This window comes from Sinohyriopsis cumingii, chromosome 2, assembly GCF_028554795.1.
Source record: "Sinohyriopsis cumingii isolate HCF-2022 chromosome 2, ASM2855479v2, whole genome shotgun sequence".
In the NCBI taxonomy this organism is placed as follows: domain Eukaryota; kingdom Metazoa; phylum Mollusca; class Bivalvia; order Unionida; family Unionidae; genus Sinohyriopsis; species Sinohyriopsis cumingii.
Window position 1 is genome coordinate 39,271,388 of NC_142962.1, and position 17,319 is coordinate 39,288,706.

Below are 17,319 nucleotides of genomic sequence, written 5' to 3' on the forward strand. Positions count from 1 at the left end.
AAAACATTACTTGGGGCAGGTTATCCTCCTTGTTAATAAAAGAAAGGAAAAGCATCATGCAATAATAAGAACATGGGATTTAGATAAGAATAAAATAATCAGTTTTTAGCTCAGGTGGTCTTAGGTTGGAAGAGCTTACGTGAAAACCTGATGTCCCTTGTCTGTCATCCATTGTACATTGGCACAAGTTTGTTATTGCTGGTCTTCTTAAATTTCTGTGAGAATTGCCAGATGTTACACACATGTTCATCCCTAGATGGTCATTACTGACAATGGTGAACTTCAGACATATACTTTGTATGATGTCTAGTTGGTTCTGTATGAAAATGTTGCTGATATGACATACAAATTTGCCACCACAGCATCAATCTTGAAAATCTTCTTATCATTATTCATCTGAACAGATGATTATATTAACAAGAGTTGGGGTTTTTTTTGGTTTTTTTATCAGCAAGATTGCTTGTGATGCCTAGTTTGTCCTTAATGAAAATGGTGTTGATCAGAGATCCAATATGGCCACCAGAGCCTCCATCTGTAAAATCATATCTCTATTCACCAAGAACGTGTTGTATTGACATTGGGTTTTGTCCCTGAAACATTTCTTATGATGTTTTGTTGGTCTGAAATAAAAATGTATGTAAAAATAGTGGCAACCTTGAAAATCTTGTTATCATTACTTTGCTTCAACAGATAGTCATGATTGATTTGGTAATTTTACTAGTCTGATATTGGCACCATGGTGGCCATTTTGAACATCTTATTATAGCCCCATCTTTGAAATGGATGAGCACATCAACATGGAGTTTCAACTAATAAAACTTATGATATCTAGTTGGTCCTCAGTGAATCAGAAAAACTTTGTTTGGTTTGATGCTTTATGGCAAAACAACACATGTAGGTTATTTAGTGCTGAGACAATTGGAGTTAAGTGCCTTGCCCAAGGACACACCATGGTAGATAACTCAGGTTTGTCCAGCTGCACCATTTTGGTTTCGAGTCCAGCACACTAATGACTGAGCCACCACAACTCCCATAAATGAAAATGGTGTCAATATAATATCCATTTTGACTTCCACAGTGGATATCTTGCAAGTCTTGCTATTGCTACTTTACCTGAAATGGATGGTTGTATTGACATGGGTTTTTCCCCCCAAAAAAACTTGCATCTACTTGATACTAAATGAAAATGGTACCAATCTAAATGCCATCATCTTTGTATAAAACAGATGGTGATAGTGATATGAAGGTTTCACCAAAAGAATTCCTGTCAGGTCTGGTTGGGTCCACATGAAAATAGTGTTGAAAAGAGACCCAGTATGTCCAGCAATAAAAAATAATGGTAAATGAGAAGAAGTGAACTTATGGATTTCTGGAAATTATTTTCTGTGAAGGTCAAGGTCATGGGGGATGTTGTTTAACTTTATAAGGGTGATAAGTATTTCTGGTTTTCGGATGTGACAGTATTATCTGTTACACCATAAATAAATTGAATCAGACAAAGTTAAGATGTTTTTCATGTGGGATATAAATATTGCTACCATTGGATATCAAAGGTCAAGGTCATGGTGATAGGTGTCCTATATTTTGGTAGGAAAAACTTGTTATATTGTCTATGGATAGGCATTTAACTTTAACCAGATTCATAGATGTACATGACACACCATTGGGGATGATGGATTCCAGGCTTCAAAAGGTAAATTGACATGGTCATTTGTTTAGCTTTTCATGGTTAATTGTTAAGAGCAATTTGAAAGGGCTTTCTGATAAATATGTTACATATTATCATATATATGGGGTTGTGAAAAGGTCAGTGATAAAGGTCACAGCGGTTGTTTAGTCATCTGTACATGGGATGAAACAACATTGTGTATGCAAGATGATAAGTTTATGGATATTTTGATTGATTATTTAAGATAAATAAAAGTATATATTTTACAGAATGAGAATTTGCTTGATGGACGACTTTGTCTCCGTGATGTAAAAGCTGGTACAACACTGACACGTCAAGGGGATCATGTAAGTTCAGTCTCTATATTACCATTTACCCCAAACGTTGCAAAGAAAGTTGTAAGTCACTTTACTAAGTTTTATTTGCCTGCCATAAGGCAGGTATTGTGTTATGTTAATCTGTTTCAGCCTACTAGTTCAAGTTCAATACCATCTAGCATCAGCAATCTTTGTAGATATTTGGAAGAAGCCTGTCAGTTTTGAGGTCAAAGTTCAGGGTCACTGACTGAAAGATGAAAAATGGTTTTTGTACAATAACATTAGCTCTACATAACAGATCTTGACCAACCTTAATTGATGGCTCATACTTGGTGTACAGAAGAAGCATGTTGATTTGGGGTCAAAATGTCAAAGGTCATGGCTACTGTGACTAAAAGAAGAAAATGGTTTCAGCATAATAATTTTCACTCTGCATCACAGAACTGGACTAAACTCCAAGGAATGCTTACTGTTGGAATAAGGTAGAAGCCTACTGGTTTTGGGGTCAAAAAGCCAAAGGTGATTGTTTCTGTGACTGAAAATGAACACTGATGTTCACACTAAATTAAATTTCTTGATCATATTCCTTCAAAGTTTGAGGTTCACCTACATTTGCAGTAAGAAAGAAGCTGATGATTTTTCAGGTCAAAAGATTGAAGGTCAAGGCCTCTGTAACAGAAAAAGTTGTTTTGGCATTATAACTTTAGTTCTAGACCACATATATTTGTTGAGCACTTGTACTTAGGGTAGGGAAGAGACCTTTTGGTTTTGTCATCAATAGGCCAGATGTCAAGGTTGTTGTTATTCATAGAACAATGGATTCTGCACAACAAGTTTTGTTAGGAGCAACTTCCTTGACTAAAGTTTGAGGATGGCTTGAATTTTGGTTAAGAATGAAGCCTATGGAGTTGGGGTTCTAAAGGTAAAGGTTTTAGTGAATCTAATAAGAAAATAATGGTTATTCACAGTAGTATTAGTTAGTGAAGGACTGAATACCTTGACAAAGGTCAAAGTCACCAAGACCCATTGTTCAGTAATATCCTGAGTCAACCATGCCTATTACCATCCTAGTCTTTTGATGACTATGAAACATAGAGTGGATATAGAATTTACAGTTTATGGTTATCTTGCTAAGCCATGCTCAGCTTGTTTATCAAGATTAACTTACTTTAAGGTACACTTACTTTAAGGTACACTTACTTTAAGGTACACTTCTTTCAGTTACACTGAGTTGTAGACCCACTTACTTGCTAACTCACTTGTGTACTCACACATATTAATAAAATTTGTGTACAGAAGTTAATAGAATATGTGGCATAACATCTGTTGTAGTGATGAATGAATGTGTAAATCCTTCCATCTGTTGTAGTGATGAATGAATGTGTAAATCCTTCCATCTGTTGTAGTGATGAATGAATGTGTAAATCCTTCCATCTGTTGTAGTGATGAATGAATGTGTAAATCCTTCCATCTGTTGTGGTGATGAATGAATGTGTAAATCCTTCCATCTGTTGTAGTGATGAATGAATGTGTAAATCCTTCCATCTGTTGTAGTGATGAGTGAATGTGTAAATCCTTCCATCTGTTGTAGTGATGAATGAATGTGTAAATCCTTCCATCTGTTGTAGTGATGAATGAATGTGTAAATCCTTCCATCTGTTGTAGTGATGAATGAATGTGTAAATCCTTCCATCTCTTATTCCATTACTCAGCCTATCCCTTGTGCACAACAGCTCCCTAAATTATTATTATTGTGTTTCAATCAGATTTGGTATACAGCTTGATACAGATCTTAACTGAGTTTCATTGTCAGCCTTCTGTGTCATTATTTAACAGAGGTATAGCCTCTGATCATCAGACATAACCACTTAGATTTTAACATAATAACTTTTAATATCATTGGATTCAACCAGACTTTCTAGACCATTTGGTAATGATGAAGCCAGAATTGGCGGTGTCATACATCAGCATTTAGCAATGTTATCGCCCTTGACTGTTGCAGTTTGTTGGACCCATCATTTTTATTTCTGCAGAATAACTCCTTCATTTATAACTGGATTTCAACCAAATTTGGAAGTTTCCTTGATATGGATAAGACCTTGCCTCAGTCTAGTCATGAGCTTTCTAAATGATTATTAGCATAAGTACTAAATGATGATATAAAAAGCTAATAATTAAATTCTGTTGAAGTTGTTATAATATCCATTTAAAACATTTTTTTTACAAATCCAGTAATAATTAGGGACCCATTGTGTGGAAACAAAATTAGGTTGGTCTGCCTGTTTTATCTTTATATTTTATTTTATATAACTTTTTAAAGAATTTCAAGATGTTTACTTTGTATCTTTTTTCAGGGTAGCAGTGTTTAATTTTTATATGTTGTAAAACTTTATTTTTATTAGGCATATTGCAGAGTGGGTTATGCTAATGTATAAACCTACGCACACATGCACATGCACATACACACACACACACACACACACACACAGAGACATTAACTTTGCCAAATGATGATGCAGAATGCAGAAAATCAAAGGTGTTGTTAGTGTGGAATTTTTTGTACTAAATTTGGCTTAAGTTCAATAATAATGAAAGCAGTTATTATATAGAATTGAAAAGTGGATGAATTTGACAATCCATAATCCGTAACACAATTTAAAGATAAATATAGCATGCTGAAAATCTAAATTATCAACACTGATGTTTGCTGGCAAAGTTTAATTAAAGCTGCTTATCAAATGTTTTTAAAATCCAATAATAAGAAAGGCAGCTATTGCGCTGAAACAAAAGTGAGTGTGCCTGACTATCTATCTTTTTTTTAAAAAATGATTTGTATGCAGGCTTATATTAATGAAACCTCTTCTAGGGATCAGTTGTTGTCTGTGTTGTTCACTCAGTGTCTTCCATTGCTGAGTTGTCAGTCTTCTATGTCATCACTTAGATCACTTAACATCTTTCTTTACTCATTTGTCACTCTTCTATGTCATCACTTAGTGGCTTCCTTTACTCAGTTGTCACTCTTCTGTGTCATTACTTAGCATCTTCCTTTACTCAATTGTCAGTCTTCTATGTCATCACTTAGTGTATTCCTTTATTCAGTTGTCTGTCTTCTATGTCATCACTTAGTGTATTCATTTACTCAGTTGTCTGTCTTCTATATCACCACCTAAGAGTCATCCTTTACTCATTTGTCTGTCTTCTATGTCATCACTTAGTGTCTTCCTTTACTCAGTTGTCCATCTTGTTTGTCATCACATAGTGTATTCCTTTATTCAGTTGTCGATCTTCTATGCCATCACTTAGTGGCTTCCTTTGCTCAGTTGTCACTCTTCTGTGTCGTTACTTAGCATCTTTCTTTACTCAATTGTCAGTCTTCTGTGTCATCACTTTGTGTCTTCCTTTACTCAGTTGTCCATCTTATTTGTCATCACTTAGTGTATTCCTTTACTCAGTTGTCAGTCTTCTATGTCATCACTTAGTGGCTTCCTTTACTCAGTTGTCACTCTTCTGTGTCATTACTTAGCATCTTCCTTTACTCAGTTGTCCATCTTCTGTGTCATCACTTAGTGTCTTCCTTTACTCAGTTGTCTGTCTTCTATGTCATCACTTAGTATATTCCTTTTCTCAGTTGTCTGTCTTCTATGTCATCACTTAGTGGCTTCCTTTACTCAGTTGTCCATCTTTTTTGTCATCACTTAGTGGCTTCCTTTACTCAGTTGTCCATCTTCTATGTCATAACTTTGTTTCTTCCTTTGCTCAATTGTCTGTCTTCTATGTCATTACTTAGTGTATTCCTTTACTCAGTTGTCCATTTTCAATGTCATCACTTAGTGTCTTACTTTACTCATTTGTCAGTCTCTTTTGTGATCACTTAGTGTCTTCCTTTACTCATTTGGCAGTCTTCTATGTCATCAGTTAGTGGCTTCCTTTACTCATTTGTACATCTTCTTTGTCATCACTTAGTGTCTTCCTTTACTCAATTGTCTGTCTTCTATGTCATCACTTAGTATCTTCCTTTACTCAATTATCTGTCTTCTGTGTCGTTACTTAGTGTATTCCTTTACTCAGTTGTCCATTTTCAATATCATCACATAGTGTCTTACTTTACTCATTTGTCAGTCTTTTTTGTGATCACTTAGTGTCTTCCTTTACTCATTTGGCAGTCTTCTATGTCATCACTTAGTGCCTTTCTTTACTCATTTGTACATCTTCTATGTCATCACCTAGTGTCTTCTTTTACTCATTTATCAGTCTTTTATGTGATCACTTAGTGTTTTCCTTTACTCATTTGTCAGTCTTCTATGTCATCACTCAGTGGCATCCTTTACTCAGTTGTCAATCTTTTATGTCATCACTTAGTGTGTCTTCCTTTACTCATTTGTCAGTCATCTATGTCATCACTTAGTGGCTTCCTTTACAAACATTTTTAAAGAAGCTTGCTATATCACCACCATAACCAAGCTCCTACCTCTACAAAACTGCACTCATCTACTTCCAACAAAAAGCAGGGAATATTATCAGATCCAGGAATTCACTAATTATTGTTATGCTACTTTAAGTGAAATTGTAATGTTGCAGGATGCATGTCTGATATTCTTGGTCACTGGAACAATAACAGTCAACCAGCAACTGATAGGAGAAGAATCCAAAGAGGTATGATGTAATCGTGTTTTATGTTTAGTCCCTTATAGTTTGAATATTGTACATGAAAGAGCATATAGACTGTTTGAATATTGAACCTAAAGGAAACATGAATAAAAATAATTATCAATGAAAATCAGTTTGCAGAAATATTTTTATTGTGTTTATTTGTTTAGACTGGTACCAAATCATCTGTCTTTTAGTTTTTTTAAATATGTTTTTTGTTGTTTGAACACATTCCATCACCCAAGGACCTCCACTTGTAAAACCAGGCTGGACATAGAGGATTCTATTGTCATGCCATTGTCACACCTGTTTACATTATTTGATGGTGTATACCATGTGCCCAGCAGACATTGCAAAGACCAACAATGCAACAGCAAATCAGGATATGTAATGCTGTTTATTTTAGTATTTTTTTCAGCTGAACATTGTTGAACAGATCTGACATTTTTACCATGTTTGCATTTACAGCATGTTATACATGGAGGAAAGGGTTTTCAGCACAAAAGTCAGACTTAGAACTGCACAATGTCATTGAAACTTGGCTTGTATGTTGAAATACAAATAAAAAGTATAAAATCCTGACATTTTGGTGAATTTAGCGTCTCTCATAGTAAAGCCAGGGAAGAACAGTCTTTGTGAAGTTTCAGCATGAATTCAGATTTTGTCCTCAGACAGTTTCTGTCACTTGTCAGTTCTTGTGTCTCTTCCATGTTGATGCTGTACAGTACAGACTGGTATAGTGTTACAGTAGCTTTTCATGTTGATTGTGTATAATAACAGACTGATATAGTGTTACTATAGATTTTCATGTTGATGCTGTATAATAATAGACTGGTATAGTGTTACTATAGATTTTCATGTTGATGCTGTATAATAACAGACTGGTATAGTGTTACTATAGATTTTCATATTGATGCTGTATAATAATAGACTGATATAGTGTTACAATAGATTTCCATGTTGGTGATGTATAATAACAGACTGGTATAGTGTTACAATAGATTTTCATATTGATGCTGTATAATAACAGACTGGTATAGTGTTACTATAGATTTTCATGTTGGTGATGTATAATAACAGACTGGTATAGTGTTACAATAAATTTCCATGTGAATAAATTACAGTTACCCTCTAGGTTTTGTATGATGTAGCAAACATTTATTATTATATTCCACAAAACTGTTCTCTGACAACTCATAGGCCATGATTCTGTGAGTCATGTATAGTTGAAATTAATTTCATTAAAATATAATTTTTTGCAGAGGATTGCATTTTATTTTAAAAAATAGCATAATGTGTGTAAGTCTATAGGGACTATTCCATTTACGCTACATGGTACCCATCAAAAGCTGTTTAAAAAATAAATTAGATGCCATGATACTCTGATGACTCCTAGGGTTCATATGAAAATAATACCAATGTCTAAGTTGCATCTATGCATGCCTATATCACTTCCACTCAGTTTTACCTCTATGTAAATGTACACCATATTTGGTTTTTACCTTCCTTTGTATGTATTAGTTTGACAGGAATAGTAATTTGTTGCATTTGAAAGAATATGACAATAAAAATATAATTTATCCAACATATTTTGGGCAATCCCCTAAACAATTTTGCTTTTTTACAAAGAAAGACGGGTTACTAGAAATCATTTAATTTTTCATGAAATAATTGTCTCCAGGCATGCTTGTTTTGGGAGGATGACCACAATGATTCTAGGTAATGATTGCCAGAGAAGAAATTATGTAAACTTATGACACTTAGATGAGTCTTTCTTGGACAGAGACTTGCAATGTAAGTAATATTCTTGTTAGTCTTTTTTAAGAATAATTATATGTACATACCACATGTTTGTCTTATTAAAAAATTATATCAGTTCATGCCTTCTGTTTTGCAGTTTCACATGTTATGGTCATCATTTTGTCAGTAGATTGTTTTTTTAATATACAATTACAGCCTTATTGAGTTGCTTGAAATAGACTAATATCGATTTTTTTATTTTAAAATCTTTTTTGTTCAATTCAGGTGTGCCTGTTCTTTGCCCAGCCTGGGGAGATTGTTGGAGCACTTGCAGTGTTGACTGGGGAGCCATCATTCTTTACAATAAGGGCAAAAACAGAAAGCAGAGTTGTTACCATCTCAAAGAATGATTTTTACTTGTAAGAAATTGTTTTTCATTTGTTCTCTAAGACTTAGAAAATTTAGGGTTAGAAATGTTATTTTTAATGGCAGTTAATTTAACTGCACTTTTATTTCTTTGAGTCTTTTCATGATATTTGATGGATGATGGCTTGAATTTCATATTTGTATTTCAGGTATAAAAAGTTCCCACAAACATGATATTGACTTAACAACCATGAAAAACAAGCTTCCAAGATATCTAATTTATTCAGTTTGCTATTATTTGTTTATTTATTCATGATCTGGACAGTAAATACAACAAAACTGTGTTTTATCTGCATAATTTTGAATAAAAGCACTAAATAATACAATGAAAATGTTGGAATTTTGTTTTATATTTCATGAACACTGTATTTGAATTTGGGTTGAATATGTCTGTTTTAGAACTGTGATTTCTGAAAGGTTCATATGAGACTTAATGGGTCGGTTGTGCAGTGTCAGGTACTTGAAAATTGCAATATCCTGTTGAAATGCATTGGATGATGAATATATGATGGAAGGAAAGGCTTGATAGTGGCAATGGAACAATTGCAGATGTAATTGATCATTAAGATTTCTATCTTTTTGCTTATGAACAATGCATGCACAACTTAGAACATCATTAAATCCTGGTCTCCAATTGAATAATGCTTTGACATTTGAGAACACCGTTAAATCATGGTCTGCCATTGAATAATGCTTTGGCATTTGAGAACACCATTAAATCCTTATCTGCCATTGAATTATGCTTTGACAACAGAGAACACTAAATCCTGGTCTGTTTTTGTTTAATGTTTCGCAGCTGAGAACACCATTACATCCTGGTCTGCCATTGCATAATGCATTGGCAACTGAGAACATCATTAAATCTTGGTCTGCCATTGAAATATGCTTTGGTAACTGAGAACACCATTAAATTTTGATTTGGCATTGAATTATGCTTTGGCAACAGAGAACACCATTTAATCCTTGTCTGCCATTGCTTAATGCTTTATTAATTGAGAACACCATTAAATCCCCATCTGTCATTGCATAATGATTTGGCAACTGAAAACACCATTAAATCTTGGTCTGCCATTAAAAAATGCTTTGGTAACTGAGAACACCATTAAATCTTGATTTGGCATTGAATTATGCTTTGGCAAATGAGAACACCATTAAATCCTCATCTGCCATTGATATGAGTTTCCATTACATAATTGGAACTAAATGCATTGTATAAGGAAAGCTTCCATCCTATAATTGGAATTATAAATGCATTATATAAGGAAAGTTTCCATCCCATAATTAGAACTACAAATACATTATATAAGGAAAGTTTCTATCCCATAAATAGAACTACACATGCGTTATATAAGGAAAGTTTCCATCCCATAAATAGAACTACAAATACGCTATATAAGAAAAGTTTCATTCCTATAAATAGAACTACAAATGCATTCTATAAGAAAAGTTTCCATACTGTAAATAGAACTGCAAATACATTATATAAGGAAAGTTTCCATCCCATAATTAGAACTACAAATGCTTAATATAAAGAAAGTTTCCATCCCATAAATAGAACTACAGATGCATTATATAAACTTTATGTAGAGTAGTCATTCAGATGAATTAGAGCTGTGTGTAAACCTTAAATGACAGGGAATTGCAGATAATAAAGTGCTTTTTTTTTACCAACTATTTACATCAGCAGTTTTACTTGAAAAAATTATTTATAAGCATCCAGTCTTATCATCCTAGATCATTTGTGTGTGTGATTTAGATTTTTAATGTATGTTTAAAAATTTTTCAGTCATATTGCTACAGTGTCTGCAGTGTGACAGTTGATAGTGATGCTATGCAATGGGGCATCATGTCGCAGACATGTAGCATGATGTCCCACCCAGTCACAATATCCTGACACCAGGCTGCCCAGTCCAAACACTAACCTCTTAATGCTGAATGCCAAGCGAGGCAGCTATTAGCACCATTTTTGTAAGTCGTTGGTATGACTTGGCCAGGGATCGAACCTATGACCTCCCGCATCCGAGGCAGATGTTCTAACCACTAGGCCGCCAGAGTGGTCTTTCCTTCTTTGCATTTTGAATAGTGCTAGTATTTCAATACTTGTTTTGTTTTTTCTTTCATTCTTTACCGATCCCACATATTGATTTAACGCAGTGAGTGGAACTGGAAATTACTGATACTGCATCCACATTGTGCATTAAAACAAAATCAAATGCTTTATTTTTTTTCTTCAAAAAAGTACAAATTAAAAAACATAGGTAAAATACAGTATTTTATTATACTGCTGAAACTGAATTATGAAAGAGCTGAGCTTTATTGCTGCCATAATGGCCATATTGAAAATCTTGTTATTACTACTCCTTCCCAATGGATGGTCATATCAACATGGGCTTTACACTAAAGAACTTTTTATGATGTCTTCTTGGTCATGAATGAAAATTGTATTACTCTGAATCCAATATAGCCACCACAGGAGTCAGTTTGAAAATCTTGCTATCACTACTCCTGATAGAAAGTCATATTGACATGAGGTTTTGGCGAGAAGACTTCTAGATGGCCCCAAATGAAAAGTGCTGCTCAGACATCCAGTATGGCCACTACAGCATCCATCTTGAAAATGTTGTTATTGCTGCTCCTCCTGTATGGATGGTCATGTGTGTTTATGCAGGAGTATATAGGTTGCAAGAAAGATGTTTATGATTCTAAATGGCATTAAACAAGCACAAGCTGAGAGAAGCAATTCAGGTTGTGACTTCAGGCTGGAAGGATGACACTTTGGCCATTATGATATTCAAACCAGTTTGATCAACAGCAGTATTGAATTACATTTAAATTAGATTACAGGATCATAAGAGGATAATTCATGAAGAGAAATAGATACATTTACATGTGTAACCATATTTAAATAGGTATAAGTGGCACATGACTACAACTGAATATCCACCCAGATCTTCTGTCACATGCAATTCTCATAGGTCAGGGTCTATGCCTTCTCTTTATATGATATTGAAAAAGATTATGAGAAAAATGAACAGTGTTGATCCTGATAATCACAGGCTTGGTTTACTCTGTTTATGAGTTGGACCCATATAAAACAGAAAATACAGGATGTAGTGGTTGGTAATTACTGACTCATTTCAATTTCAGCATGGAATGAAGGCTTTCCAGATCAGTATTGATAGCAACTTCTATTGTTTTCAGGATGATGAGAGAGCAGCCATCAGTTGTACTGAATGTTGCCAACACAACCCTTTCCAGACTTACCCCCTTTGTTCGGCAGATTGATTTTGCCCTAGACTGGAACACAATTGAGGCAGGAAGAGCTCTGTTTAAGTATGTGACCAGATGATGGTGTTGATGATGGTGGTGATGATAGTGGTGATGAGGGTTGTGACAGCAGCTAATCCAATGTCATTGATAATAATTACAATGACAAGTGTAGTAGTGATCATTAAGTAGAAATAGGTGATGATGATAAGGTGATGGTGGTGGTGCTGCTGTTTCTGCTTAAGATATTTGCAGTGATGGGATGGTCATAATGTTTTTTGTTTAACATTGTAAAAGATGGTTGTGGTAGAACTGACTCTTATATTTGTCAATAGAAAATATTAGGAGCTCTTCAATTTGTATAAATATTTCATTTTCATAGCCACCAATTTATTATGCATTATGCAAAAGCTATGTCAGTAATTTGGTGAGAGGAACCTTTCTTATTATGCATCAGAGGGATCAAAAATGCAGATTAAAATTAATTATGTCTAGTGAAAGATACAACTCTCATTTTATATATCAAGTTTAACAAATCACAGAATATGTATTCAACCAGTTCATCACTTTTCTTTTGTTATGTCTGAAATAATTTGCTAAATACAGCTAATATAAAGTACAATAGTGACATTCATTTGTAATTAATCAGTAATTACAGCACATTAGTTACTTTCAACTTGAGTGACTCCTTAATTACAACCTATAAGTGACTTTCAGTTTTAGTGACTCTTTGATTACAGCACATTAGTGAGATTTGGTTTTAGTGACTCTTAAATTACAGCACATTAGTGAAAATTAGTTTTACTGAATCTTTAATTACTGCACATTAGTGAAATTCAGTTTTAGTGACTCTTTAATTACAGCACATTAGTGAAATTCATTTTTAGTGACTCTTTAATTACAGCACAACAGTAGAATTCAGTTTTAGTGACTCTTTAATTAAGCACAATGGTGAGATTCAGTTTTAGTGACTCTTTAATTACAGCACAACAGTGAGATTCAGTTTTAGTGACTCATTAATTACAGCACATTAGTGAGACTCAGTTTTAGTGACTCATTAACTACAGGAAATTTGACATTCAATTTTAGTGACTCATTGATTACATCACAACAGTGAGATTCAGTTTGAGTGACTAATTAATTACAGCATATTAGTGACATTCAGTTTTAGTGACTCATTAATTACAGCACATTAGTGACATTCATTTTTAGTGACTCATTAATTACATCACAACAGTGAGATTCAGTTTGAGTGACTAATTACAGCATATTAGTGATATTCAGTTTTAGTGACTCATTAATTACAGCACATTAGTGAGATTCAGTTTTAGGGACTCATTAATTACATCACAACAGTGAGATTCAGTTTTAGTGACTCATTAATTACAGCATATTAGTGACATTCAGTTTTGTGCATATTATTGATCATCTGTTTTAGTGAATCTTTATTGCACATTAGTGACACACTGTTTTAACATATTATCAATGGGCACAAATGTAAATTTTTGCTGGTTATGATTTTTCAAGCACAGATGAAAAAATAAGGGGATTATCAAACCATAAGTAAGAGGTATCACTGCCAACTTTGTGGGATGCACAGATGATACAAATATAAACAAAGCATTGATTATCAGTCTTTCATTTTTAGCAACATCCAAAGTTTTATCTTCTTCTTTAACATCATAAGTATTAAATTGGTTTTGATGAAACAGTAGCTACAAAATGTAACCCTAACTGAAAATATTCAGAACTATCTCTGGGGGTAGTCTTAGTGTTTATATTATTTATATTGTGAGGTTCTCATCACATAATTTTAATGTGAGTATAATCATAACAACAACTACTATCATTGCCTAATTTTCTAAAATTGTATACTTGCTAATATTTTTTATTTATTGAGTTTATCATAAAATAAAGTGTTTCAGAAAAAGAGATATTACAGTTAGAAAGGAGCTGTGTTCTTTTCATTTTCTTTTAGAGCTTGTGTGAGTTTCTTGGGAGAAAAAGATTAACCATTGACTTCATCGAGTGTTGTCCTCTTTAATCAGTAATCTATTGCTCTGAATTCTCAGCTTTCTGTGGACACATTTTTTCAAAACAAGTCTAGTAGCATCTAATTTATTAGGGTCCCACTTGATAAAGTAGGTGGAGTCCTATAATATTCATGTCCTTACATACGTCAAAAGTTTGGTTTCCACAAGATAACTGTTCTTGGAATCGTTTGATTTGGTCTGCAGCTTTAGATTGATGGAACCTCAAAATAATTTCAAATGACAGCTTAACTTTATAATTGATTGATTGATTTCAAGCACCAACTTTGATATATATCTCTTTAATGGTTAAATTTTTACATGAGTTTTATTTCATGCATTCCAAGACATCATTTGCAGGGGTTATGCCCCCTGATTACCAATCCCTCCACAGCATAACTTTTGCCAGATTTAAATCAGTATTGGCATGTGGCTTTAAATTGAAGAGACCTTCAATAAATTTGATTTCCAGTGTTCCATATTATCATTTACAGGAATTATGCTGTGAGATTGTTAGTCTTCCAGACTTGTTTCTGCAGCATTAATTTGCAAGGATTTTGGTTGTTTTCAATCAAATTTTTTAATACAGCTTTATATTGATGAAATCTTGACTGAGTTCAGTTTCAAATGTGCCAAAAGAAGAGATATGGCTCCTGATTTAAATTTTTTTTATAACATTGGTTTCTGCGGCATAACTTCACTGAGGATTCTTTCATTTCAGTCATATTGTCTGTCCTCTTTACTTTGGTTTCTGCAGCATTAATTTACCAAACATTATTAGATTTTAACCAAATTTGGGTTTCAGTTTATATTTAGAGACTTGATTTAAAGTTAATTTCAAGCATTCCATGTTATCATTAAGAAGGGTTGGCCCCTGATTGCCTTTCTCTTAACTTTTCCACAGCATAACTTTATTAAGGAAAGTTTGATTTCAAGTAGATTTATGATATAACTTTATTTTGATGGGACCTTGGAAGAATTGGATTTCCATGAGGAGTGATATAATGTGATTGCCCATTCTTAAAACTTTTGTTTCCCAACAAAAGCTCCTCTCTTTAATGCCCTGCTGAGGATATTGTTGTTAGTAGGGCACTTTGCGATGCATTCATTGTCTAATAGTTTTAATTTACATTTCAGACAAGGTGACTATGCAGATTGTATCTATATAGTCTTGACGGGGCGTTTGAGGACTGTCTCGACCCTAAGTTCTGGGAAGAAAGAGATGGTAGGTGAATATGGTCGTGGAGAACTAGTGGGTATTGTGGAGGTTCTAACACAACAAGAGCGGATTACCACAGCAATGGCTATCAGGTACAGATAATCCAAGGTTCCACAATCATTCCTCTAAGATATTATGACAACCTAGCTTGATATAATATTCACAGACAAACTAAATCATATTAGCATGATTGAAATTTTCCAAATTTAGTTCAAATTGAGCATGGTTTTGATTTGAACCTTTCGTGATTATTTCACTTTTAATATGCATATAATGTAACTTTTTATACTAATACAAATATAATTTTCTTGAAAATATTTGTTTTAATAGCAGTAATATATTACCTGCTATTACAGCATTGCTATATATTTACTATCATGCAAATCAGGATCAATACTGTTGTACTGAAGTTTTAAGTAGAACAAATAGTCGGTGAAGACTCCAATCATCAGGTGCATTACATCTTGTTAAATCTGGGTCTACACCATTGGCAGTTGTACAAGCTTAATAGACATGCAGATGAGGTAAAACTGGCATTATTCCAAGTCTTACAATCATTGTTGTTCTTGTTAATCTTAACTTGAGTAAGTATGAATACATATAATTGACATCATACTAAGTTCATTTTGTTTTATCACTTATTACAAAGGCCTATTGTTCAACAGTTCTTGTTTCTAATTTCAATGACTTGCAAGTATGTCTAATATGTTATATAATTTACTGTTGATAGAGACACAGAGGTTGCCAAGTTGCCATCAGAACTGTTAAATCTCATCAAGAGGAAACACCCCCAGGTGGTGACTCGACTCATTCGCTTACTAGGACAAAGGATTATTGGCTCCATTCAAAATCATGATGTCATCCCAACATCAGGCAAAACATCCTTTTATTACTGCTGAATGTTTCATATTAGATGTATTACTTAGAACAGTGCTTTTCAAACTTTTTATTATCACAACCCAGTTGAAGAAAATTAATTATACCCATTACCCAACAATTGCACCTTTTTCATAAAATCATAATATTGGAATACATTTGAATCAGCAAGGCGACCCAGTGCCCGACATTCTGAACCCAGTACTGGGTCACAACACATACTTTGAAAACCACTGACTTAGGATGCAGCCATTTAAAACCTAAATGGCTTACACCAAAATACAACTACATAACTGAAACAGTGTCTAGGGTAAAATATGTTACTTAGAAGTACAGTGTTTGTGTGATTTAGATTTATAATGTAGCTTTAACAATTTTAGTCACATTGCTACGATGTCTGCCGTGTAGCAGTTTATAGTTATGTCTAGTACTGGGTGATCATGCTGCAAATATGTGGCATCATTTCCACCCAGTTACATTATCCTGACACCAGGAAAACCAGCCCTAACACTGACTTTTAATGCTGAGCACTATGGCAGCTACTAGTACCATTTTTGTGTGTGTGTGTGTGATTTGGGTTTTTAACGTGGCTTTAACAATTCTCCAGTCATGTCACTACAATTTCTGCAGTGTGGCAGTTTATTGTGATGTCTAGCGCTGGGGCATCATGCTGCAAACATGTAGCATCATGTCCCACCCAGTCACATTATCCTGTCACCTGGCTGACCAGTCCTACTACTAACCTCTTAATGCTGAACGCTAAGCAAGGCAGCTGATAGTACCATTTTAGCAAGTCTTTGGTATGACTTGGATGGGGTTCGCACCCATGACCGTCTGCATCCAAGGCAGATGCTCAAACCACTTAGGTCACCAGAGCAGTACCATATTTATAAGTCTTTGGTATGACTTGACCAGGATTCGAACCCACAGTGTCCCACATCTGAGTCAGACACTCTAACCACTTCGGCCACCGGTCAACAGAAATACAGCTGTGAAACCTAAATATCTCATATCAGATATGTTTCTTAGAACACAACTAAGCATTAAAATTGAGATGTTTTATATCAGATATGCTACTTAGAACACAATTACAGCATTAAACTTAAATGTCTCAAAACAAATATACTG

At 34.2% G+C, this 17,319-nt stretch overlaps 1 protein-coding gene across 1 annotated transcript in view; it reads left to right on the top strand.

Moving 5' to 3' along the window:
- LOC149804687 (patatin-like phospholipase domain-containing protein 7) overlaps nucleotides 1-17,319 on the top strand; it is a 141,285-nt gene that overhangs the window by 38,669 nt on the left and 85,297 nt on the right. Inside the window, exons 14-19 of the mRNA XM_089943067.1 lie at nucleotides 1,939-2,016; nucleotides 6,565-6,639; nucleotides 8,659-8,792; nucleotides 12,001-12,132; nucleotides 15,234-15,407; nucleotides 16,046-16,188. Of these exons, the coding sequence (XP_089799193.1) occupies nucleotides 1,939-2,016; nucleotides 6,565-6,639; nucleotides 8,659-8,792; nucleotides 12,001-12,132; nucleotides 15,234-15,407; nucleotides 16,046-16,188 (736 nt within the window). The remainder of the gene's footprint in view (nucleotides 1-1,938; nucleotides 2,017-6,564; nucleotides 6,640-8,658; nucleotides 8,793-12,000; nucleotides 12,133-15,233; nucleotides 15,408-16,045; nucleotides 16,189-17,319) is intronic.